This window comes from Neoarius graeffei, chromosome 19 (genome assembly GCF_027579695.1).
Source record: "Neoarius graeffei isolate fNeoGra1 chromosome 19, fNeoGra1.pri, whole genome shotgun sequence".
Classification (NCBI taxonomy): domain Eukaryota; kingdom Metazoa; phylum Chordata; class Actinopteri; order Siluriformes; family Ariidae; genus Neoarius; species Neoarius graeffei.
The window spans coordinates 43,592,263-43,620,255 of NC_083587.1; the positions used below are offsets into that span (position 1 = coordinate 43,592,263).

General features: G+C 42.4%; 1 protein-coding gene across 8 annotated transcripts in view; it reads right to left on the bottom strand.

Moving 5' to 3' along the window:
- The window catches only part of LOC132867290 (intermembrane lipid transfer protein VPS13B-like), a 335,496-nt gene that overhangs the window by 118,855 nt on the left and 188,648 nt on the right, over window positions 1–27,993 (bottom strand). For 7 of the 8 annotated variants that reach the window (XM_060900109.1, XM_060900106.1, XM_060900105.1 and 4 more), the window contains 7 exons: window positions 27,608–27,834; window positions 23,267–23,476; window positions 21,487–21,655; window positions 12,109–12,223; window positions 8,839–8,980; window positions 2,339–2,738; window positions 2,097–2,214 (listed from right to left, as the gene is read on the bottom strand). In XM_060900109.1, the coding sequence (XP_060756092.1) occupies window positions 2,097–2,214; window positions 2,339–2,738; window positions 8,839–8,980; window positions 12,109–12,223; window positions 21,487–21,655; window positions 23,267–23,476; window positions 27,608–27,834 (1,381 nt within the window). Of the gene's footprint in view, window positions 1–2,096; window positions 2,215–2,338; window positions 2,739–8,838; window positions 8,981–11,824; window positions 11,883–12,108; window positions 12,224–21,486; window positions 21,656–23,266; window positions 23,477–27,607; window positions 27,835–27,993 lie in introns of all 8 variants that reach the window. The other variant, XM_060900107.1, reaches the window with a different exon arrangement.

Below are 27,993 nucleotides of genomic sequence, written 5' to 3' on the forward strand. Positions count from 1 at the left end.
CATTACATGTAAAGTGAAATATTTAAAGCCTTTTTTGTTTTAATTTTGATGATTAAGGCTTATAGCTCATGAAAATCAGAAATCCAGGATCTCAAATTATTAGAATATTCCCTAAGATCAATCAAAAAAAGGATTTACAATACAGAAATGTCCAACTTCTGAAAAGTATATTCATTTATACACTCAATACTTGGTTGGGGCTCCTTTACCATGAATTACTGTATCAATGCGGTGTGGCATGGAGGTGATCAGCCTGTGGCACTGCTGAGGTGTTATTGAAGCCCAGGTTGCTTTGATAGTGGCCTTCAGCATATCTGTATTTTTGGGTCGGGTGTTTCTCATCTTCCTCTTGACAATACCCCGTAGATTCTCTATGGGGTTCAGGTCAAGCAAGTTGGCTGGCCAATCAAACACAGTAATATCATGGTCAGCAAACCATTTGGTAGTAGTTTTGGCACTGTGGGTAGGTGCTAAGTCCTGCTGGAAAAGGAAATCAGCATCTCCAAAAAGCTCGTCAGCAGACGGAAGCATGAAGTGCTCTAAAATCTCCTGGTAGATGGCTGCGTTGACTTTGGACTTGATAAAATACAGTGGACCAACACCAGCAGATGACATGGCACCCCAAATCATCACAGACTGTGGAAACTTCACACTGGGCTTCAAATACCTTGGATTCTGTGCCTCTCCACTCTTCCTCCAGACTCTAGAACCGTGATTTCCAAATTAAATGCAAAATGTACTTTCATCTGAAAAGAGGACTTTGGACCACTGAGCAACAGTCCATTTCTTTCTCTCCTTAGCCCAGATAAGACACTTCTGACATTGTCTCTGGCTCAGGAGTAGCTTGATATTAGGAATGCGAAAGTTGTATCCCCTTTCTTGAAGATGTCTGTTCGTGATGGGTCTTGATACACTGACACCAGCCTCAGTCCACTCCTTGTGAAGCTCTCCCAAGTTCTTGAATCAACTTTTCTTGACAATCCTCTCAAGACTGCGGCCATCCCTGTTGCTTGTGCACCTTTTCCAGCCACCCTTTTCAGCAATGACCTTTTGTGGCTTACCCTCCTTGTGGAGGGCATCAGTGATCATCTTCTGGACAACAGTCAAGTCAGCAGTCTTCCCCATGATTGTGGTTGTGTGTACTGAACTAGACCGAGAGATACACTGTGTTCATACTGTTTTACTCAAACTCGAAATGAAATATTCTAATATTTTGAGATTTTTTTTTTTAATGTTTTTGTACTGTATGCCATACTGATTAAAATTAAAATAGAAAAATGCTTGAAACATTTTAGTTTATGTGTAATGAGTCTATAATATATAACATTTTCACTTTCTTAAATAACTGATGGAAAATATTGAACTTTTTCACAATATTCTAATTTTTTGAGATGCACTAGTATTTCCCGTTATTTCACACCGATGAAGTCATGCCTAGTGTTTCCCCGCTGACTGGATGCGCATTGTCAAAATGGTGAACTGGTTCAAAATTTAAATTCTTTTGATTAACTTTTTTTTCCTACATGTGTCAAGAACACTACATGGTGGTGCAAAGATATGAAGTTTATCTTCTCATGCTGAAAATATGTTCAGTGCCTGAAGATAAAGTTCATATCTTTGTGCAACTGTGTAATATCGTACTCTACATATAATATATTTACACACACACACACACACACACACACACGTCTTTCATGTTAATATTTTGGTTTTCGTCTTCACACAAGATAAATAAAACACTGCTGGGACTTTTGTGTCTATTGAGGGCAGCTTTAAAATCTATTGTCAATAATTAAACAACTGGTGATCACAATATCACCACCATTAATGGTTGGTAACAAAAGTAATCCAATGTAATTTCAACTGAATTATCCAGTTGTAGCTGTATTCTGAAGTGCTGAGTGACTGCATGCTGTGTTCATTGTCAGTCACAAGTGTGATTTTTGTTTTAAGTTCAGCATCATTGAAGCTGAAAATCAATCAATTGAAAATCATGAGGCAGAAGGTACTAAGTAGAGAACCTTGTGGATAACATGGTGCGTGTTGCACTCACTGGTAGATAACTTTGTAGGGTTGAGTGTGTGGGGTGTACTTACTGGTAAATATCTTTTCGCAGTATGGTGCGGGTGAGAGGATTATCTGCCTGAGGAGCCATGCTGATTGACCCTATCTTGAGAACAAGTGTGTCCTCTAACTTCTCCTTCGAGTGAGAATCTGCATATCCGCACATTAAATCATGAGTTACATTCAGTTGATATATCTTATTAAATACCTGATGATGAAGTTAGTTGATGTACTGCAGGTATATGAATAAAGTCCCATTTTTTGGGGTGCTCACTGTTATCCTGAAGAGGGCAGAAGACTCGGACCACACTGGTATTGACATAGATGAGTGGCAGACTCCTTGAACAGAAGGCACGGCCTCTCATTGGCTGGCCGGCTGACCGACAGTCTTTGACTGTCCGTCTGGAAGGTGGAGGCGGGACTGTGCAAAACACCCGAGTTATGCTGGCCAGTAGGGGGCATGAGAGCACCAGGTCAAACGGCTGAGCAGTCAGGAGGATTTCGTGTAGATGTTGTGGGGAGCCATCAGACCCACCAGTCGGCAGTCTCTGAGGGCCTGCTCTCTCCTGTCGTGCGGTTAGCTTATGGAGAACATTGCAAGTCACGGCCTGTGTGTACGTCAGTGACAAGAAGCCATGAGGCTGATGACATGCCTCCAAAGCCTTTGCTGCCATCTGCTCAACCAGGAAACCACATACAGCCAATCAAATGTCAATATGAGAGGCACTTAAGCAAGGTAAGACATGAAACAGTCCAATTATTCACAAAGATAGTGAAGTAACACTGATATATATATATATATATATATATATATATATATATATATATATATATATATGTGTGTGTGTGTGTGTGTGTGTATACACACACACACACACACACACACACACACACACACACACACACACACACAACCCCAATTCCAAAAAAGTTGGCATGCTGTGTAAACTGTAAAGAAAAACAGAAGGCAATAATTTGCAAATCATGGAAACCCTATATTTCATTGAAAATAGTAAAAAGATAACATAGCAAATGTTGAAGCTGAGAAATTGTATTGTTTTTTGAAAAATATGTGCACATTTTGAATTTGATGTCAGCAACACGCTTTAAAAAAGTTGGGACGGGGCATGTTTACCACGGTGTTGCATCACCTCTACTTTTAACAACACTCTGTAAACGTTTGGGAACTGAGGAGACCAATTGCTGTAGTTTTGAAAGAGAAATGTTGTCTCATTTTTGCCTGATATACAATTTCAGTTGCTCAACAATTCGGGGTCTCCTTTCTTGTATTTTGCACTTCATAACATGCCAAATGTTTTAAATGGGAGACAGGTCTGGACTGCAGGCAGGCCATTTTAGCACCCTGACTCTTTTACTATGGAGCCATGCGGTTTTAATATGTGCAGAAAGCAGTTCGGCATTGTCTTGCTGAAAGAAGGAAGGCCTTCCCTGAAAAACATTTTGTCTGGATGGCAGCATATTATTCTGAAATGTGTATATATCATTTAGCATTAATGATGCCTTCCCAGATGTACAAGCTACCCATGTCATGTGCACTAATGCACCCTCATACCATCACGGATGCTGGCTTTTGAACCGTACACTGATAAGCCGGATGGTCCCTCTCCTCTTTAGCCTGGAGGACGTGGTGTCCATGATTTCTAAATAGAATTTCTACTTTTGATTCATTAGACCTTGGGACAATTTTCCACTTCGCCTCAGTCAAGTCAAGTTTATTGTCAAATATGCTATACATGCTCAACATACAGCACAGATGAAATTTCAGTCCTCTCTGACCCACAGTGCAAACTGGCAATGCAATAAATAAAAATAGAATAATTGAAATAAACAATATAAACAGTATAAACACTCTAGATAAACACACACACACACACACACACACACACACACACACACACACACACACACACAAACAAATTGGACCAAATAAACAGTCAAGAGCACTTGAGGTATAGCAGGTAAACATGAAATAAGCAGTATAAACAAACTAATAGCTGTTAAGGTGAGGTAGTGCACAATAGTGCAAATGAGCGAGGTAAAGTGAAATGTGCAGTCCCTGATTTCAGTGTGCGAATGAACATTGAGAGTATGTGTGTGAGTGTGTGTGTGTTGGGGGGGGGGGGGGGGACTGTGAGGGTGACATGTCAGATGCTGAAGGGGGGGAGGGGGGTGTGCGGGCAGAATCTGTGGCAGGGGGCATCATAAAAGAGCTCGGGTCAAGAGAAGGTGGCAGTTCTGGATATTGTTTATATCTGGTTTTAACTTGCATTTGTGGATGCAGTAATAAACTGTTTTCACAGACGATGGTTTCCTCAAGCATTCCTGACCCCATGCAGTGATTTCCAATACAGTGTCTCCTGAGGGCCTGAAGATCACAAGCATCCAATGTCAGTTTTCAGCCTTGTCTCTTGCATACAGAGATTTCTCCAGATTCTCTGATTCTTTTAATGGTATTATGGACCATAGATGATGTGATTCCCAAATTCTTTGCAATTTTACATTGAGGAACGTTATTCTTAAATTGTTGCACTGTTTGCCTATGCAGTTTTTCACTGAGTGGTGAACCCCTCGCCATCTTTACTTCTGAGAGATTCAGCCTCTCTGGGATGTTCTTCCCCAAATCATGTTACTGACCTGTTGCCAATTTACCAAATTATTATAATTTTTTTATCATTACACAACTTTTTCAGTCTTTTGTTGCCCCTGTGGCACAGTGGTGTAGTGGTTAGCGCTGTCGCCTCACAGCAAGAAGGTCTGGGTTCGAGCCCCGTGGCCGGTGAGGGCCTTTCTGTGTGGAGTTTGCATGTTCTCCCCGTGTCCGCATGGGTTTCCTCCGGGTGCTCCGGTTTCCCTCCACAGTCCAAAGACATGCAGGTTAGGTTAACTGGTGACTCTAAATTGACCGTAGGTGTGAATGTGAATGGTTGTCTGTGTCTATGTGTCAGCCCTGTGATGACCTGGCGACTTGTCCAGGGTGTACCCCGCCTTTCGCCCGTAGTCAGCTGGGATAGGCTCCAGCTTGCCTGCGACCCTGTAGAACAGGATAAAGCGGCTAGAGATAATGAGATGAGATGTTGCCCCTGTCCCAACTGTTTTGAAATGTGTTGCTGACATCAATGTCAAAATGAGCATATATTTTTCAAAAAACAATGAAATTTCTCAGTTTCAACATTTGATATGTTGTCTTTGTACTATTTTCAATGAAATATAGGGTTTCCATGATTTGTAAATTGTCATATTCTGTATTCATTTATGTTTTACACAGTGTCCCAACTTTTTTGGAATTAGGGTTTTTATTTATATATATATATATATATATATATATATATATATATATATATATATATATATATAAAAAGCTGAGCATCATCCAATTAGCTGATAGATTTCAGTTTTGAGAGTCCTTAGGAATGTTCTGCATTTCTGTATGAATTGCTTAAGTAATATGATTAAATATATGAATTAAAAAACTAAATATATTGCCAAATATGAATCCTTATTCATGGAAATGCATGACTGTCTTAATCTCATCATTCCCTTTGAAAACTCTCAGATCACTCCTCCTTAAAAATGGACAAAGCCTTAGTGCACAGCAAATGTCCCAGTCATCATAGTCACAAAGAAAGGTCCAATTCTTACTTTCAAATTTACATCAGGATGTTAATCAAATTAGGAAACTGATCAAATCATAGAATAGGAATGGGAGTATACCGGACCTCAAAACAAAAACGATTTAATCAACACTGGAAAGAAAAGGAAAAAGTCAAGGCATGGACCTACACCAGTTCACACTCAGTCAGATGTGTATTGTAAAAATACAACCCCCCCCCAAAAAAAAAGTTGGGATGGCATGAAAAATGCGAATTTAAAAAAAAAAAGCAGTCATTTCTAAATTGACTTTGACTTGTATTTCATTGCCGACAGTATAAACCCAGTTTATTTCATGTTTTGTCTGGTCGACTTCATTTCATTTGTTAATATACATCCATACCTGCATTTCAGGCCTGTAACACATTCCAAAAAAAGTTGGAATGGGGGCAACTGGGGGCCAGTAATGAGGTAAAACAATTAAATAATAATGTGATTTGAAACCGGTGATGTCAACAGGTGATTATGATCATGATTTGTTATAAAAGCAGTATCCAGGAAAGGCCTAGTCTTTGGTGAGCAAAGATGGGCCGAGGCTGTCCATGTTGTCAACATATGCGTGAGAAAGTTATCGAAAAGTTTAAAAACAATGTTCCAGAAAGAAAGATAAGAAGGGATTTTGGGAGCACTGTCTATGGTACATAATATCATTCAACTATTCAAGGAACCTGGAGGAATTTCAGTATGTAAAGGGAAAGGGCGCAAGCCTAAGCTGAACACCCATGATCTCCGATCCCTCAGACAACACTGTATCAAGAATAGTCATTCATCTATAGCTGATATAACCACATGGGCTCGGGATTACTTTGGCAAACCTTTGTCAAGCGGAGTTACATACACAAATGCCAGTTAAAACTTTGCTGTGTAAAAAGGAAGCCTTATGATAACGGTGTCCAAAAGTGCCGTTGACTTCTCTGGGCTCAGTATACATAGTTTTCACATGACGTCACAGAGTCGGGGATTCCCTAGTGGCGGCCATCTTGTGGGTCAAGCTTACCGTACAGGTCACTGAGCACACATTGTAACGCGCGAGTACAAAGTCTTCAAAAGAACCCAAGCAGGCTATTTAAAGCTAGCAATGGTGCACACCTGTTGTATTCACGGCTGTCGTAATAGGTCAGATGATGAAGTCAAGCGGAGCTTTTATGGAATTCCCACTGTATGGGAGCACGAAGGCGAGCAAATAAAGAAACTCAGCATACAAAGGAGAAATCTATGGCTTGCGAGAATCAACCGCAAGGATTATCAGCCTTCCAAACACAGCAAAGTCTGCTCCGATCATTTTATAAGTGGTAAGTTGTTTAAATAAACAATCAATTGTGTTCAAGTTTGTTTTTGGAAACCAAAACATCGTGTAAACAATCTCTGGAGAATGCCTAGCTGGAACCGCTGAGTGTACATTTACATTGTAATGTACACTTAATATCGCTCGGTACAAGGCTGCAAACATATGATTATTACTGGCCTATAAATTGTCATATTTATCATAACAAACACAAAATGTAACAAGCCTACATACCAGTTAATTATATTACAAAGTTTATACTGACATGGTACTGTAATACCATTAATGGATGTAAAATTTGTCTTAAATCAACTCGATATTATACACACACATATATTTATATGCGGTGTTGAGAGCTCTAAAATTCCAATGTTTACATACCTTGGCTGTAATTAGGACATGACTGTCACTTGTTTTTATATGGTGGACTTCACGGACCCAGCCACAGACAAAATAATTGTATGACTCCAGCGACTTGTATGCTTTGAGGTCGTCAAGTGTGTAGGCACTTTTACTATTCACGAAATAGTTCACAATATCAGGGTACGATATGGATGGCAGCCCTGCATAGTCACTTGAAAATGCATCTTTGTCCACTTCGTAGGGGTCAATTCCCCCAATCAAGGCCAGTTTGGCTGCATACCGTTGTCGTGAGATGTCGTCTAATGTATCTATATACGAGTACTTCTGTTTGCTTGATTTTGCCGACATTGATCTTTATTTTAGAAAACTGACTATATAACTTCATAAATTCGTCCGAGATAACGTAGCCGGTAATGGCGATGGTCCGTTTTATTTGCCCCACAAGATGGCGGCTGGAGGGCGTTCCCCGGAATGCCGTGACGTCAGTGAAAACTATCTATTGTGGTCAGACAAATCAGTATTCCAGGACTGTTACTAGCCACAAGTCCAAAAGCAAGCGTCTGTCATGGTATGGGGTTGTTTCAGTGCCCTTGGCAAAGGTAACTTCCACTTCCGTGATGGCAGCATTAACGTATAAAAGTACACTGAGGTTCTGGAGCAACATATGCTTGCTTTCAAGAGGACTTTTTTTTTTTTTCCCAGGGATATTCCAGCAAGACAAAGCAAAACCACATTCTGCACATATTGCAAAAGGCATGGCTGCAGAAGAACAGGGTGCTTCTCCCCTCTGTCCCAAAAAGAGAATGTGTGACAAATTGTGAAACAAAAAATGACAATCCCATTATGTTGCACACCTCAAGACCTGTTTGCAGGATGAATGGAACAAAATAACACTTCATTGCTTGGTGTCTTCAGTCCCGAAACAACTTTTAAGTGTTGTGAAAAGAAATGGCAACATTACAAAAGTGGTAAATATTTGACCATCCCAACTTTTTCCCCAACTACCGGTACCTCTGCCCCCTAATGTTGATAATCATTTTCATTATCACCGTCATTCTTAAACTAATTATTATTAGTATTAAAATATCTTATGAACAATTTCTTTACAGCACTTTACTCATAGACAGATTTCAAGCTCAAGTGCCCTCCAGAAAAACACGAGCTTATAATGGATGAACAAAATTGCAAAGGATGAATCAGATTTGCCGGATAGCTTGTTGAGGAAACTGAGCATTCAGCAGCCTACTGCAAACACACACACAGGTTTAACTCTTGAATTTAATACTACAAAAAAAAAAATCAAATCAGCAAAATAGATTTATTAGCTAAAAGATTACAGGAGTGCTTGTAATGGTGCACAGATTAATTAGAAATGTTGAATGCTCTGCGTGTGTGTGTGTGTGTAGGCTGTTGCAAACTCTAAATTGCCAAAACAGAGGGGAGACGGAAGCGCTTACAGGAGAAAAGAAGGCAGAGAAGTGGCTGAAGGGGTCTTGGTGCTTGGCTTGGCGCAGCAGCAGGGTACGTCGGTTCAGTTTGTCTGTGCAGGATAGTAGCACCCCACTACACACACCAGGCCACATCGGACCAGCCTTCCCACTAGAACCCCAATGGAAGGTTAGAGGACAGAAAAAAAAAGTGAAAAGATAATTTTAATTAATTTGTAACAGAAGACACTGAAAATGATGGAAGGAGCACTAGTATGGTGAAATTAAAGATTCATCCACATGACATCTTCCTCAGCAAAATGTTTACAAAGGCCATTAGAGGGCCTAAATACAAATTGCTCCACCAGTTTTTTTTTTTTTTTTCCTGGTACGTATTTACACTTATTTTGATCCTTCCACATTACAAATGTCTGTGTTTAATGAGGGTGTGTGTTAAACATGTGCAATAACTACCTTTATTGTCCCTACATTATAGGACGTACCAACCTTTACGCATTTTGCGTAGGCGCATCGCATGCTAGTAAGTGTTATCACCTAGAATTTTTCCCCAAAGAGCAGTCGCTTTTGCCCAGTAAAATGGAAGCCAAGCTAATCAACCTATGAATCTGGAATGATCTGTGCAAGAGTTTTGAACTCTCCAGTATTAACTTCCTGGAAGCCCCTTCCCCCATCTCACACGCTCGTGACTCAACTCATGGGCTGCTCTCGGATACTGTCAAAGTAAATAGAGAATGTTTTGAGTTCATTAATATGTATATTTGACTTATTTAACATTAAACCTGGAGATGCATTACATCTCTCCAGGCTTTTTTTTTTAAACATTCGTTACTTTTTCAGGGAAACGGAAATTTGTTTTCCATCAAATTTTTTTGACCTTAATAGATTAGAGCGGAGGCGGCACAGTGGTGTAGTAGTTAGCGCTGTCGCCTCAGAGCAAGAAGGTCCTGGGTTCGAGCCCCGTGGCCGGCGAGGGCCTTTCTGTGCGGAGTTTGCATGTTCTCCCCGTGTCCGCGTGGGTTTCCTCCGGGTGCTCCGGTTTCCCCCACAGTCCAAAGACATGCAGGTTAGGTTAACTGGTGACTCTAAATTGACCGTAGGTGTGAATGTGAGTGTGAATGGTTGTCTGTGTCTATGTGTCAGCCCTGTGATGACCTGGCAACTTGTCCAGGGTGTACCCCGCCTCTCGCCCGTAGTCAGCTGGGATAGGCTCCAGCTTGCCTGCGACCCTGTAGAACAGGATAAAAGCGGCTAGAGATAATGAGATGAGATGAGATTAAATAGAGCTTACTTCTTTGTAGGCCTAATCCTTTACAAATAGCATGAATGGTGATGATCATTTGTTAAATAAATATCTATTATTATTAAATTTTTTTTTTTTGCTACTGCACTCAAGATGGGGCACTCTAGCCCTGCTAATGAGAAGAAGCTCTATCTGTTTGAAATGTTGACTGAGGCCAAGTTTACATTAGACCGTATCTGTCTCGTTTTCTTCGCGGCTGCACTGTCCGATTACATTAAAACGCCTGGAAACGCCGGGAAACGGGAATCCGCCAGGGTCCACGTATTCAATCCAGATCGTGTCAGCTCCGGTGCTGTGTAAACATTGAGATACACGGATACGCTGTGCTGAGCTCTAGCTGGCGTCGTCATTGGACAACGTCACTGTGACATCCACCTTCCTGATTCGCTGGCGTTGGTCATGTGACGCGACTGCTGAAAAACGGCGTGGACTTCCGCCTTGTATCACCTTTCATTAAAGAGTATAAAAGTATGAAAATACTGCAAATACTGATGCAAATACTGCCCATTGTGTAGTTATGATTGTCTTTAGGCTTGCCATCCTTCCACTTGCAAGTGGTAAGTGACGCGCATGCCCGATACGCACTGGGATCTCACACACAGCGGCTCAGTCCCGAATCACTGCTCGTGCACTTCACTCGTGCGCTCTGTGAGCTGCGCAGGGCCGGAGTGCGCACCCTCCAGAGGGCACTCGCTGTTCAGGGCGGAGTGATTTGGAGCGCAGGATGCCTGCGGAGCCGAGCGTATCCGTGTATTGGCGTTGCTGTGTGCACGCGAATCGTTTTAAAAACGTTAATCTGATGATCCGCTGATACGGTCTAATGTAAACCCCACCTGAACCGATCCTGCTTTATGGATCTGAGACATGGATGCTAACTATGCGACAACAACAGCGGCTAGATGGGACATACACTAATCTACTTCAATGTGTCCAAAACATTCATTGGTCAGAACACACCACATGTGATCGGATATGGCAAACTTTCCCCCCCATCTTCCAGAAGCTGACAAAGCGTCATCTCTAATTCGCCGGTCACTGCCAACGAGCAAAGGGTGAGATCATCCAACCCCTCCTTTTATGGAAACCAAGTGGCTCCTAATACGATGATGGACTAGAGGGGGTGGAGTGAGGTTGTTTGGGGCATCTTGACCGGAATGGCTGAATGATGATGACGACGACGACTGCACAGTACTGCAGAATCGCATAAAAAGCTATCATCCATCTGAGTTTCTCAATCAAGCAAATGCTTATTTTATTTCTTTTCTTTTTTTAAATGGAAACTCAGAAGCAGGGAAAAAAAAAAAAAAATCAGTATTGCACAAGCCTAACTTCTGTATACAGTATATGAACGAACAAGCAAAACCTGATGGAGTGTGAGCAGTATACCCTACCAAGTAAATTTCAGCAGCAAGCAATACCACCCAGCCTCACCCAATCTTCAGCACCAAGAGAATCAATCAGTAGCTAATTACATGAACCATCTCAGCTGATCAGAAGTAGTACGGGGAGAACCACACTCAATGCATTTTTGGAACTTTCTGCAGTCAGTCTGCAACACGCGTGCAGTCTGTGGACGGCAACAGCTCTGAAATGCACACTGCTGCTCCCGCTGCCCTTGCATGCTGCAGAATAACTGTGTCTGTTCCACTGTGCATTTCTAGTTTAGCAGCAAGTTCTGTAACTGTAGGATCTCACCACTGCTTTGTCCTTGCACTGCAGAATCACTCCTTCAAAACAGTCAGCCTCACCTTGTCTAGAACATAAAGCCTCTCTCATCACACAATCTCAACATTCACATCCCCCTACAACCTCTCCCACTCTTTAAAACATTGAAGCCATGTAAACAGTGTTCGGTGTTTTCAACCAAACAATGCAACTCAATTTAATAACTAGTACAAACACCATCCATGCATATGAATCTCTTCTTTCTTTTTTTTTTTTCCCCCCTCCATCTACTCTCTACTTCCCATGTGACCTACCTGCTCCTGTAATGGTCAACGTTGAAGCTGCTCACTTTACATTTCAGTTTGGTGTACACGTCCTGCATGTCTACTGACGCACTTAGATCCTCCAGCTCACCGATCACACAAATCTCTGGAAAAAACAAACACTATCCACTACTTTCACACATTTAACACATTGTAAACTTGTGAACACGATCAGGCAAGTTATTATTAGAGGATATTTTATGTTATTCCATCAAGCTTGTACATGAGATAAAATGCTGAGAACTCACTACCAAGGGCTTTCTTTATCAAAGTCAAACAGACTTATGAAGATCAAGTTTGTCTGTTAGACACGATCGTTCTTGAAATTGGGCGCTGTGCTATAATCCGCTACATAGGGTCCCCTCCTAAATCATTGGAATGGCAAGGCAAAGAAATATTAGAGGTGAGCCACAAAAATGATGGAAAGGTCGACGTGTGGAAGAAGAAAGGATCTGCTCATGATGCCGGAGTCCCTGCTTGTACTCTGTGCAATATGTATACTGTTCCTACTTATTCAGGTGACATTGGGCATACCTAACCACCTGTGTTTTCCCTCCCCCCCACCCCAAATCTGTCCCTCTGAGTTACATGGAGTCAACAGGAAATCTTTTGGTGGAGAGGGTGGAGACCTCGACTGGCTATCGTAGCCTGCAGTGAATCGGCCGTCAGACTTTCTGTCGCATGTCCCAGACCCGGTGAAATGTAACTGAATTGTCTTGGCCAGCCCTAAGGGTCCCATCTGCATCTCATCATTGCTGAGGAGTGTGCTCCCATCACCCAATCAAGCATCCAGCTAGAGCAGGTCATGATATATTTTTTACCATATTAACATGCCATTGTGTGTTATGCCTGATGTAAAGACTCTCGTCTCTGCGAGCCTACCACACAGATTTAATACTTGTCATTTTTAGGGCATACCTAACAACCTGTGTTTTCTTTCTCTCTCTTCCCCCCCATCTGTCCCTCTGAGTTACATGTTGATCCTGGGATTGAGATGCTGGCCTCTTCTGCCCCTCGGACCTGCTTGATCCATCCTGGTGCCCTGTGTCTGGTCGGAGTTTTATCACACCGCTCCTGTGAAGGACGGCCCCATGAGGACAGCTGAGGGTTATACCTGTTAAAACTGTTAATATTATAGTCAGGCTGTCTGTTGTTGCCCAAATGAGGCTGGGTTCCCTTTTGAGTCTGGTTCCTCTCGAGGTTTCTTCCTCATGTCATCTGAGGGAGTTTTTCCTTGCCACCGTCGCCACAGGCTTGCTCATTGGGGATAGATTAGGGATAAAATTAGCTCATGTTTTAAGTCGTTCAATGTTTATTGTTAAAAGCGCTGTACAAATAAACTTGATTTGATTTGATCCAAAGCATACAAGCTCGTCGGTCAAGTGCCATAGTTAAGGTCAATCATCAGACCTTAGCCCAGTTGAGCATTCATTTCACCTCCTGAAGAGGACACTGAAGGGAGAAAAAAAAAAACCCAAAGCAAGCGACAACTGAAAGCTGAGGTACCGTACAAGCATGGAAAAGCATCACAAAAGAAGAATGCAGTAGATCGCTGGCTTGATGCAGGTCATGCAACCAAATCTTAAGACTTCTTTACTTTCTGTTCAAATACTTTTGCTCACCTAAAAATTGGGTGGTCTGACGCCAAAGGTGCCCTGTTCTAAGTTGTTTAACACAACTAGATTTAAATATTAGGAAATGGAAGCTGAAATTCTGATCTACTCTCTCCGTGTTCTTCATTTGATCTCAAGGGCGATTGTCTTCAGTGTACAGCAAAAAATAACAGAATTGGCCTCGCTGTTCCAACACTTTCAGAGGGGATTATACGTTTATGCATGTTTTGTTTGTGTGTGGGCATGTGAAAAAGTATACCATCCTTCAATTCTGTTTTTTGTTTATTAGGGCCTAAATAACAATTGTGTGGTCCTCACCAACTTCTTTAAATATATAACCATAGGTGATGAGAGAAAAACAGATTAACATGTAGTCATTTTTCCAAATACAACCTCAATTCCAAATATTCTGAGACACTTTGTAAAACACAAATAAAAACAGGATGCAATGATTGGTAAATCCTTTACAACCTATATTCAATTGAATACAAAATAAAGACGAGATATTTATTGTCCCATTCTTTCTTGATATACAGCCTCAGTTGTGGCACCAACACACCTCCATACCATCACAGATGCTGGCTTTAGAACTTTGTGCTGGTGACAATCTGGATGGTCCCTTTCCTCTTTAGCCAGAAGACAATGTTCATGATTTCCAAAAACAATTCGAAATGTGGACTCGTCAGACCACAGCACAGATTTCTACTTTGCGCCATTCCATCTCGGATGAGCTCAGGCCCAGAGACTTTGGCCAAATTTCCGGTTGCTTTTGAGCAATGAACGGTGTTTACCGACAGTGTTTTTCCAAAGTGTTCCTGAGCCCATATAGTAATATCATTTATGCTGCGTTCATGTGCTATGGGAATTATGGTAAATACCAAACGCCGACATGGAAAGCACACATGAACGCCCCCTCTTGTGGTATTTTCCACTTGGCAACTCGTAGAAAATTTTGATACATGAGTTGCCGAGATGAGATGAACTTTAACCTTTTCAACATGGCGGCGAGCAGTACGACACACTTGAATGTTAAGCACTGTATGCTACTAAAGTTTTTTTTTTACTAGTACTAGTGGGTAGTTTTTTGTGTCTATGCAATGTTGCGTCATTAACAAGTGTAATATAATACATTAGAAATCCGTTTCCTTTAAAAATGTGTTATGGTTTGTTTTTACCTATCCAGAGCAGACGCTATTGCTAACGATAGCTAACTAACTATTGCTAACTTGAATCTGGTCCACCATCTTTAATTTGTCAACAACAACAAAAGCATGTGAACACAACACACTGGTAAATACCACTTCCCAACTGGAAAATATCATCTTCCCATAGCACATGAACGCAGCATTATACAGTCATGTCGGCATTAAGCTACGGTCACACTACAGCTCGCAATACTTTGCAATGGGTTATTGATGAAAATGAGGTGTTCTGGTGGTGGTGATGCATAGACGGGCTAAAAGTTGTGGTCACACAGCAGGCGAACACTTAACGGTCACGTCTTCGCGCGCTCGAGCGGCCATGCTTGCTCACGGAGTGTGCTGTGCGCGATCTTGGGACTCCGTCATTATGGGAAACACCTGATGCTGATTTGAGCTCAATTAGCACACGCATATAAGGATGCTGTTTTCACAGAGACTTTGCAAAGTATTATTATTATCATCATCATCACGGTCACACATTTCTTGCCAATGTTTATAACTCTGATTAAATACTCTGCTTTATGACACTGCTTTCTGTTTTGTGGTTTCATTTGTGTTTTGTTACCCTGTACTTGCCTCACTTTTTTTTTTTGTAAATATCACTCCTGCTAATAAACACGCTTCCTGCTCTTACACCCATCTACTGCCGTATACCTGAACAGAATAAAAGTCTCTGTGGAACAGCGTGCTTATATGTGCATGCTAATTGCGCTCAAATCAGCATCAGGTGTTTCCCATAAATGACTGGGTCCCAAGAACTCCGAAGGATCCCTGAATGTAAATGGACTAAGTCTCAGTGAAGGTTAGGCTATGTCTCGCCGCTGTGTTGACGAGGCTCCTGCAAGCATTGGGGATATAGATTCGAGACAAATACATCCCAAGAGGCTCGGCGAAGGTTCCCGGAGCTTTGGGAAGTATTCCCAAACCTGTCTGCATAGTTTGCCAACGAAAACATCGTCAACAAATTTCAATGCATGTATTGAAATTTATCACAACTTTTATGGCCATTCATGACACCGAGACGCACCAAAAAAACCAACTCGCGAACCTCAGAGAACATTTCACCGTGCATCGCATGATTGGTGGTGATGCTACCAATTTTTCATCACCAAGTATTCGCAAACCCATCGCGAGCTGTAGTGTTACCAGGACCTTAAACGCAGTGCCACCTGAGGGATCAAAGGTCATAGGTGTTCAATGTTGGTTTTCAGCCTTGCCACTGATGCTGTGTTCACACTTATACCGGTACGAAAGTGGTATAACTGTATCGATACAAAGTATACCGGTACAGTTTAGTGCATCTGTCCACACTAGCAAGAAATGTTTGCGGTTTTCTTTCACGGTAGTTGAAATGCGCGTGCGCGAAATGTTTCTGTGGTTACCGAGTAACTTCCTTCCGAGAATATATGGCATCCGTTATTTCGAGATCTCGAGAAAACAAAACAATTATTCCGTGATCTCAGCTGGATCACTGTATCTCCGTCGGTAGAGACGAAGCCGGGCCAGTCTTCTGCGGAGGTGCCGCGGACTCATCTCATCTCATCTCATTATCTCTAGCCGCTTTATCCTTCTACAGGGTCGCAGGCAAGCTGGAGCCTATCCCAGCTGACTACGGGCGAAAGGTGGGGTACACCCTGGACAAGTCGCCAGGTCATCACAGGACTGACACATAGACACAGACAACCATTCACACTCACATTCACACCTACGCTCAATTTAGAGTCACCAGTTAACCTAACCTGCATGTCTTTGGACTGTGGGGGAAACCGGAGCACCCGGAGGAAACCCACGCGGACACGGGGAGAACATGCAAACTCCGCACAGAAAGGCCCTCGCCGGCCCCGGGGCTCGAACCCAGGACCTTCTTGCTGTGAGGCGACAGCGCTAACCACTACACCACCGTGCCGCGGACTAATTTTGAAATTATCCCTTATTAAAAGACTTAATGCAATCTCTCCCTGTGTCAACCCCTGATCAAAATATTGCCTTATTAGGTGATCGATTATTCCAGACATCCTAATGACCAAAGTTGCGTCTATACAGAATGAGAAATAGCCCCAAAGTCAGCATATCACAAGTCTCTTGGCGCACCTGAATGAACCATTTCTCAGCTGTTTACTCGAGATCATGAAATAATTGTTTTCTCGAGATCACAGAATAATTATTTTGTTTTCTCGAGATGTCGAATTAGTTGTGTTGTTTTCTCGAGATCCTGAATTAATTATGTTGTTATCTCGGGATAACAAGGTGAATAAAAAAAAAAAAAAAAAAAAGGATTATATGAAGGGCCTCTCTCGGCTTCCGTACGGATGAAACAACGTGTGTGTGCTTTTTGTCGTCAATGTAGAGTCTGTATTTCTGGTGGTCATTTATTCAGTCGAATCGTATAAAATGCGCGAGGCAGTTGAGAAAGAAACAAACGAATCTCCGTTCTTCACTATTTTATTCAGCAAAAACATCGATTGAGGTGTGTGACTTTGCGCATGCACATTATATTTGTATCGATACAGAACCGCTTCATCTGTCCACACTACGCGAAGCGCTACAGTACCGATACTGTACCAGTACGAAACCCATACATTTGTGGGTTTCGTACCGATACAGTTATACCGCTACAGTACCGGTATAGTTGCTAGTGTGGACAGGTGTTGCGGTACGAAAGTAGTTTCGTATCGGTACAAAATCCCTAGTGTGGACAGGGTATTACATGCAGAGATTTCTCTGGGTTCTCTGAATCTTTTGATATTGTGGCCTGTCGATGGTGAAATCTCTAAGGTGGTGTTTACATTAGACCGTATCAGCGGATCATCAGATTAACGTTTTTCAAACGATTCGCGTGCACACAGCAACGCCAATACACAGATACGCTAATCACATGACTAATTAGACGGCACGTCACATGATCCCAGTGCATATCGGGCATGCGCAAGTCACTCACCACTTGCAAGTGGAAGGATGGCAAGCGAACACCTTCTCCAGCAGATAAACACACCTGGCTGTGATGTTCATGTTCTCACTGAGTTTAAGCGCCTGAAGGAGGTAAATAAGTTGAAATGTGTAAATAAACCTCAGTGCGGCTCAGCGCTTCCTCCTGCGCTCCAAATCACTCCGCCCTGAACAGCGAGTGCCCTCTGGAGGGTGCGCACTCCAGCCCTGCGCAGCTCACAGAGCGCGCGAGTGAAGCGCACGAGCAGTGATTCGGGACTGAGCCGCTGTGTGTGTGATCCCAACGCCAGCGAATCAGGAAGGTGGATGTCACAGTGATGTTGTCCAATGACGACGTCAGCTAGAGCTCAGCACAGCGTTTCCTCGTTCCTCAATGTTTACACAGCACCGGATCAGATACGAACTGGGTTGAATACGTGGGCCCTGGCGGATCCAAGTTGTTCCGCCTGTGGAGTCGTTTCCCGGCGTTTTAATGTGCACGGACAGTGCATCCGCGACGAAAACGAGACGGATACGGTCTAATGTAAACACCACCTAAATCCCTTGCAACTGGCTGTTGAGAAATGTTCTTAAACTGTTGGACTATTTGCCCATGCAGTTTTTCCACAAAGTGGTGAACCATGCCACATCCTTGCTTGTGAACAACTGAGCATTTCCAATTACCACTTAACCTGTTTACCTACAGAATGTTCCAAACAGGGGTTCCCCCCCCAAGCACTCCACAACTTTCTGTCTTTAGTTGCCCCTGTCCCAACTTTTTTGGAACATGTTGCAGACATTAAATTCCGAAAGAGTGTATATTTACAAAACATAATAAAAGTTTATCAGTTTAAACATTAAATTGTCTTTGTATTGTATTCAATTAAATATAGGTTGAAAAGGATTGGCAAATAATTGTGCAAATTCATTCCATTTTTATTTCTTTTTTTTCCACAGCATCCCGAATTTTTGGAATCAAGGTTTCAAGTAAAACGGTAAAATGTAGAATCACCTTTCACAACAATAACTTAAAGTAAGCTTTTTCTGCAGGATTTATCAGTCTCCGACGTAGTTGTGGAGAAATTTGGGCCCTTTCTTCTTTACAACATTGCATTGGTTCACTGATATTTGAAGGCAGCACAGCTTTAAGATTTCACCACAGAAACTCAATGGGGATGAGGTCTGGACTTCAACTTGGTCATTCCAACACCCTGATTTTTTTTTTTTTACTTCTTTAACCATTCAGATATTAATCTGCTGGTGTGCTTGGGATCATTGTCCTGTTGCATAAACCAATTTTGGCACAGCTTAAGCTGCTGGACAGATGGCCTCACATCTGCCTCACTAATATTCTGCTGTAATGCCGCTTTTCCACTACCAATGCGGCTGAGTTGGGCTGAGCCGTGCCGTGCTGAGTTGGGCTGAGTCGAGCTGAGTGGGGCTGTTGGAGTTGCATTCGACTACAACCGCGCTGAACCATGCTGGCTGGAAGTGGGTGGACACATTGGGTGGAGTTAGCGAAAGTGGGTGGACGTCACGTGATGTCATTAGGCGGCGCAAACAGTGGCATCAGTGACCTTTTAAGCGGTAGTCTCACGACCCGAATAGTAAACAATAAACATGGAGGACATGGAGTCGTTAGTGTTGCTGGTCTTGGTGCTGTGGCTTGTCGTCACCGACAACGCCAACAGATACTGGCAAGAGCGTATAGATGAGGCGAGGCGCATAAGGCTTCAGAAATTCTCGTAATTCTTCTTCTTCCAGGTTTACGGTGTTTACAGATCTCAGCGTGCTCACGGGGTGTGTGAGGACACTCCTCCTCACCAATCAGTGCACAGGGGAGTGTCTCCTCACGCCCCTAGCCCCACTCGGCTCCATTTGGCTCGCTTCAGCCCTACTCCAAAACCGTGCGAGTTTTGGGTGCTGAGCAAGGCTGAAGCGAGCTGAGTCGCGCTGCTCTGAGGTAGTCGAAACGCGAGCCGTGTCGGGCTGAAGTGAGCTGAAAAAGGGTAGTGGAAAAGGGCCATAAGTGGAGTTCATCATCATCTGAATGATTGCAGGTTTTCCAGGTCCTGTGGCTGCAAAACAAGCCCAAAATCATCACCCCTCAACCACCATGCTTGACCGTTGGTATGAGGTGTTTATGGTGATCTACTGTGTTTGGTTTTTCATCAAACATGGCACTGTGCAGGCGGCACGGTGGTGTAGTGGTTAGCGCTGTCGCCTCACAGCAAGAAGGTCCGGGTTCGAACCCCGGGGCCGGCGAGGGCCTTTCTGTGCGGAGTTTGCATGTTCTCCCCGTGTCCGCGTGGGTTTCCTCCGGGTGCTCCGGTTTCCCCCACAGTCCAAAGACATGCAGGTTAGGTTAACTGGTGACTCTAAATTGACCGTAGGTGTGAATGTGAGTGTGAATGGTTGTCTGTCTCTATGTGTCGGCCCTGCGGTGATCTGGCGACTTGTCCAGGGTGTACCCCGCCTTTCGCCCGTAGTCAGCTGAGATAGGCTCCAGCTTGCCTGTGACCCTGCACAGGATAAGCGGTTACAGATAACGGATGGATAGCACTGTGCATGGTGATCAAACAAGCACCTCCACCTTGGTCTCATCAGTTCAAAGAATATTGTTCCAGAACTTTTGTGTTTTTTCAGATGCAAACTTAAGTCATGTTGCCATATTCTTTTTTTGGGGGGAGAAAAGGGGCTTTTGCCTAGCCACCCTTCCATAAAAGCCATACTTGTTCAGTTTTTTTCTGATTGTGCTCTCATGAACAAACATTTAATGCACTTACAGAGGCCTATAGGTCAAATGATTTAGAGCTTGGGTTTTTTCTTTATATTTTACAATTATATTTCTTCATATTTTACAATTTAACTTTAGAATTAAAATATCTGACGTTGGACTGGATTTGCGAGGACACCCACTCATGGGAAGATTGGTAATTGTCACGAAGGCTCTCTGTTTGTAAACAACCCTCACTGGTGAATTTCAAATTGTTTGGAGATGGCCTTATAACCCTTCTCAACTTGAGGAGCGCCAACGATTGCTTCTCTGAGGTCATGGCTAAAGTCCTTTCTTCTTGGCATGATGCAGATACACACCCGAGTGCTCCAGAACACCAAAGTGCCAAAAGTTCTGTTTTTATAAAGGTCGTCACACTTTTTGATGATCAACTAATCGTGTGCATTTCATCAGTAACCACTGGCTGCACTTTTAATGATTGTGGAAGTAGGAAAGGGTGTTTGTCTGTTTTCCCACCTGGTTCCTGAATGTTAGTTTACTTTGCGGGAAAAGAAAAATGACTACATATTGAAATTTGCTGTGGATTTTTTTTTTGTCGCTGCTGTCACCGGAGGTCATTTCTTTGTTTATAGATTGGTGAGGACCAGACAGGTGTTATTTAGGCCCTGATAAATAAAAACCTAGAATTAAAGGGGGTTGTACTTTTTCCCTTATGACTATTATTAGAAGGGCATGTTTAATTTGCCTAATGAATCTAAAATGATGAGGAAACAGGCAAGGTCTGTGAACACTGAAACCACACTGCCTGGATCATTAATGTGTTGTATGTAAAGTTATTCAATAAAGACACACTACAGATTGGTTCGTCCAGATGAGAGGACAACAGCACTACCTGTCTTCGTGGTTGGGTCTGGAGCAAACAGTTTGACAGTGAGTTTAGGCAGCATCCACTGCATCCACAGGCTAACCTTCCCACTGGCCCCGCCAATCGTGCTTGTCTTCTGCTCTAGAGTTAGAGGCTCACAGAAGGAGGGGTCCTCACCAGTGGGCACAGAGTCACCCTGAGTAACACACAGTCATTGAACTTTCATTAACATTAGTCTACATTTACATGTGCATTTAGACTACGTTCAGACTGCACCCTGAAACGACCCATATCCGATTTTTTTGCCCATATGCGACCTGTATCCGATTTGTTATTGACAATCTGAACGACACAGATCCGATTTTTTTTCACATGCGACCCAGGCCGCTTGGATATGTGGTCCTAAATCCGATGCATATCCGATAGTTTCACATGCGACTGCAGTCTGACCGGACAGGTCGCATTCATGCGACCTACACGTCATCAACAAGAGACAAACGTCACTATTCTGCGTTGGCTAATCCCGCCTCTTTGGTGGAAAACAACAACATTTGTACAGTTTTCAGAATTTAAATAGACTTTTATAGAATTGATCAAGCTAATGGTGGATTTGGTAGGGACCTGGATGTTGATCTGTTAGCCTGATTAAATAAAACAGTTTCTATAACTGATTTATAACTTAAACCATCCTGTATTACAAGATAAGATTGTTCTGGAAATTTCCAGTAATTTGACACCTTCGGTCTCATTAGTCTGCTGCCCACATTAATCAGATTATTGTGTGAGTTCCACCGCCGCCACAAAAACCACATCGCCAGGTCTCGCCTCATCTCCATAGCAAACTGCACTGGTGTTTCTGCACCTTGAGCCAGCGCTGAGAGAAGTTGCAGAATTCAGCTGGCTATAAACAATCTAAATAAATATTTATAAAAATGTAGAAAAAGTTTATTAATATGACGAAATAAATATGTGCAAATTATTAAGCCTGAATTAAGAGTTTGGTAATACAGCGGCCGCATCCCAAATGACTGCCTACTGAAGCTCGAGTGCACTATATAGAGTTTAAAAATCCATTACTTCCTAGTAACATGTAGTGCACTTATATAGAAATTAGAGAGACATTTAGGAGTCAACCCTCGTTACCAGGCTACACGTTTTCATTTCAGTTCAGAAACAAAAACACACACGAGACCTCACACTTTAACACTAACCAGATAATTAAACAAACAAACAAACAAAAAAAGAAAATCATTAAACTTGAAGAATGCGCTTTTTTTGTTTACGTATTACGTAGATGTGCTTATTACGTGTCAATTTGCGCATGCGGGACACTTTTGGGTCGTTTTCCGTTCATACTGGAGATCGCATACAAGTCTCATATAATTGGTAATGTGAACGGCCTAACAAAAAAATCGGATTTCACAACAAATCGGATATGGGTCGTTTCAGGTTGCAGTCTGAACATAGTGTTAGTCAAGACTGTGGCCTGCATCTATCTGTCCCTGTAGGACTTAGGTCACGGGTAGATGCCGATCTTCAGGTGGGAGCCACATGGGGGAGCTAACCACCTCACAGGGTGGTCATCAAATATGTTCCAGTGAGAAAGGAGGAGAGGAAGAGAAGACAAATTAACAGCAAAATGATGGCTTTTGTTTGAGGGTGTTCCATCAGAACTAACCAACACCCACTTACACACACTTTCACTCTGGGACCTTCCATCTTTTTTTTTTTGTCATCAACCCATACCATCAACTATTTTAAGAAAAGAAAAAGAACCAACCAACCAAAATCACTGAGTATAACAGACCTCTGTGGGGGAGCCCAGGTCAGCTGAACGACTGAAGCTGCCGTTATCAGGAGGAATGGTGCCTGCACTGCTGTGGAAGGGGGAAGTAGATCCAACAGGTTGGGAAGACGCTTCCCCTTGAAAGCCAGACGCATGCCACAAGATTCCTCTTCTCCGCAGACAGTCCCAAACACTGTTCCAATTTAGAAACAACTCGTATAACAGCTGCACCTGAGAGTAGGAAAGATTAATTTGTCAATGCAGCACAAACGGAAGTAGCAGTGAATATATATGATTGGGACTCGTAAACACCAAGATTTTGCTACAAAGACGCACAGATCCTCAAGTTTACACCCATATTCAGGTTTAAGCATATCCAATAGGAACACAGAAGAGTGCATCCAACCACTGACCACCAAACCATGAAACCAATAGTACAGACTAGGCTTGCACAGTATTTATTTTTCCCTTTTTGTGATTTTCTATTGTAAAAGATCAAGATACATGATTTAGACTTCCAGAAAAGATGGCCTTTAAAAAAAGAGACAGGAAAATGATTGCCATTTCCACCATTCTAGTTGTACAGATAGTACAGGAGGGCATAATATTACCAGCCATGCAGAAGTGGCAATCCAAAAAAAAAAAAAAAATCAGCTTGATGGAGGAGTTTTAAGTGATTCAGCAGTAACAAAACAGCACATTTCCATTTAGTCATTTTACAAATCGTTTGACTAATGTTCACATGGCCAAATTTTCACCAGTTGGTGCTTCTGCTCAGTGTTTGAGCATTTGCAGTAACAGCAGGATTGTAAAAAAAAAAAAAAAAAGTGTTAATGATTGTCAACCTATTTAATCTTTTTTGCGTCCAAATCTTTCCTATGGCCTCCTTAATAAATGTAGTGAATGGATGTTAAATATGTAATTGCTTAATGTTAGCTAAATTGAACATACATACATGGATGGATTTTGTGCGAGAGCATTTAAAATGCTGGGAAGGGGCAGGGCTTCCAGGCGGTGTTAGTTAAAGGTTTTGACTGCGAAGCTGAATTCACATTGAAGGCAAAAATGTTCCATTTCTATTGCTGTTGGAGTTTTGAGATGTTTCGCTTTGATTTGAAGTTGATTTGAGTTGAAATTGAGGAGTTGCACTGCTGCACACACTGTGTATCCTATGTGTAAATGTTTTGGCGAGATAAAACGCGTCCCGTGTTTTATGATTCCGGAGATTGCTGAAGCAAGCAAGCAACAATATCATGTGACCACCATGGGGCGTGTTTGGCCTACCTTTTACCAAAACAACTCGGCATGGGCAAACGTGGCAGACTCCACTCTCCTGCCAGCTAAAAGCCAGCGGAAAAGAAAAGGAAAAAACATGAAAGCGAATCAGCTAGAAAGTGTGCCGGAAAAGCGATGGAAACCAAAAGATTGTCTCGTCTCGTCTTCTTCCGCTTATCCAGGACCGGGTCGCGGAGGCAGCAGTCTAAGCATGGAAGCCCAAACTTCCCTTTCCCCAGACACCTCGGCCAGCTCCTCGGGAAGAACACCGAGGCGTTCCCAGGCCAGCCGAGAGACATAGTCCCTCCAGCGTGTCCTGGGTCTTCCCCGGGGCCTCCTCCCGGGGGGACATGCCTGGAACACCTCCCCAGGGAGGCGTCCAGGAGGCATCTGAAAAAGATGCCCGAGCCACCTCAGCTGGTTCCTCTCGATGTGGAGGAGCAGCGGCTCTACTCCGAGCTCCTCCCGAGTGACTGTGCTTCTCACCCTATCTCTAAGGGAGCACCCAGCCACCCTGCGAAGGAAACTCATTTCAGCCGCTTGTATCCGCGATCTTGTTCTTTCTGTCATTACCCAAAGCTCATGACCATAGATAGATAGACCAAAAGATCGTCTGCAAGAATTTTCATGACGGGACAGCTCGACTGAAGGATGAAACAGGCACGCAATCTGACGAAGAATCTGCAGCGCTCGTCTTGGATTGGTGAGTCTGAGTATGGAGTTATACACCTAAATGTTTTGATCTTGAGAGAAAGAAATAACACGAAAGCAGTAACAGACAAAAGACGTATTCATCTTTTGTTTCATGGATCTATTCGCATACGTCAACCACAAATTACATACCTGCGACTCAAAACTCTCCGAGGTTGATGCAGTCACGATGTTTTCTGCGCTTCGCCATCTTGGTGTGACCCAGTACCATAATTATTAGGGTGCATCAGTTGCCCCCTAAAAATGAAAAGTTCCTCCGATCATGATGCATTTTTGTTTTTATGTTCCTTTTGGTAAGAAAACACACTGGGTGAAATATTTTGACAAAATTCAAAAGTTTAATGGTGGCACCAGGAGCTCAAAGTTTTGGAAAAAGCTGCTATTTTATGACTTTTATGACAAAATTTCGATCACTTTTCATGAAACATTATGGCACCTTATAGAGTATACCAGATATCTTAGATACACATTTTTAGTACATATTCTAAATATATTATCAAGCACAGTTTGAGTTTTAGCTGTTCATTGAATCATTGTTCAACTACTTTTAAACAATACAAATGTATTATGAATCACATTAATGCTTCTCAATCCCTTGCAAAGGTTCTTTGGCTCATAAGAAATCAATAAATGGAGTCCAACATTGTGATTCAAACCTTACGCGAAAACAAAAGCGTTTTTTGGCAAAAAATGAACCTCATGGTGCCACCATTAGACTTTTGAATATGGTCAAAAAATTTAACAGGATGTCTTTATTGGTGAAAAGGAACACCCAAACAAAAATGCATCAGATTTTATGAAAGTGAGGGCAACTGATGCACCCTAATAATTATGCTAATTAGTTCAAGCTCCTCGCATTCGGCTGTTAACGTGGGGCCATACTGTTTACCTCAAGAAGTAGGATATTCGGTTCCAAAACAGAGGAAAGCGAAAACGGTCAACATCTCGTCCACATGATATTGTGCATAGGAAAATGCCATGCACAATTTTTTTTTTTTTTTAATTTCAGATGACTTTGCAGTCGGTACCTTTAATATTGGAGAGTTCAAAATACCTGTGCAAATTATTCCATATTCATATGTTGATTGGCTCGTTTCCCATTTTATTTTTTAACAGATAGGTCATACCAGTATACCGTAATGTTAAATTGCAAAATGCATAAAGGTTGTTTGGACTGGTAAGGGGACAAGCATAATAAATGATAAGAGAAGTTAGAGTTTAAATCCATATATAAAGCCACTGCATTAAATAAAAATAATCTGTTATTTGTCGTCTTTTTTTAACTCTGTACTGCAATCTGTTCCTCTGTGCAAACCCTCTTTCTGTGCTAAGCTAGTACTGAGGCTCAGCACAGCACAATTTTTTTTTTTTTTTGGGGGGGGGAACAAATCAGTTTGGCAGCCTTCAGGAACCACAGACAGATACACACAGGTCAGATGGGTGAAACTTAATTTTATTTGAAATAAAAAAAATAATACGCCTTGGTATTTTCTCTGTAATGAATAAAAACAGGTTATACTCCCTCATCCTTAACTTCTCACATGTCAAATTAATGCTTAAAAGAAGGCATTTTGTTTCAGATGAACAAAACTGACTCAGAGAAGTCTTATTCACAGTTTCCACTACAACTGGAAGGGAGGCTAGCATACAGTTTAAAGTGCATATCACGGGTAAATTCAGGAGCAAGATCAGTGTAATTCTCCTGTTTTATATTAAACTTTGGTCAAATATCTGTCACATTTTGCACAATTTTTTTTTACCTTGTGCAATACCAGAAAAATTCAATTGAAATCAAGCCATTTGAGGTGAATTGGTCCGCCTCTGAAAAAACTTTGCATTTGAATTTCCCGGCAAACATTGATTTTCGTGACGTCGCGTGCGGGACGCCTCCCTCTGAATCCTACGTCAGCGCTGGTTTGTTTAAGAAAATGACCTGGTGGTTTCCTGCAAATTTCTTCAACATTATCACGTAATTATTAAAATGGTTAACAGATGTATCGTAGGAGGGTGTAGCAACACCAATCATGATGGGATTAGTACTCATCGTTTTCCAAAAGACCGGACAATGAGGGAGAAATGGGAGCGCTTGGTCTACACAGGCTGTGCACTGAAACCGTGCAAAGCTCTCGCAGCCTGCTGGCGCTTCCGCAGGTGACGTCACGAATCTGGCTCCAGACTCCCTTGGGATTTTTCCATTTTGTTATTTTATTTTTTTCTGCTGTAGACAGATGGCCTTGTGCAAAATTACCCTTCTGGATGAGTGTGTAAAGGGACACACTTTCATATAAGAAAAAAAAACAAAACAAAACACTAAATTGGTCCAGAATATGCACTTTAACTTCTACGTGTAGAATTGTGGGAAGTCCAGTGTCGTACCTGTGGATTGGAGACTTTCAAACAAAGTGACTGCAGGTCTACATGCAGGCAGACGATGAATGCATGTCTGGAGTCGAGAGAGGTGGAAGTTGGCTGCAGTTTGTGGGAGGTCACCGCGAGGGTAGAGGTGCAGCCTACTGGCTCCAGAAGAGACAGAGAGTGCTGATGCCCCAGCAACGTATATACACTGAACTGGCCGACTGTCACGGTCCAGGGGAAAGCATCTCCTGCACACATACACAAAAGCACATACTTCATATAAATATGGAAGGAAAAAAAAAGCTCCACAAAAATTAAAGAGGCTAAAAACCTTATTTCATATCAACATTTTAAATGCATGAAATATTCATCTGTCTAGCGCTGCTTCTGATCTACCCAGGCCTGTA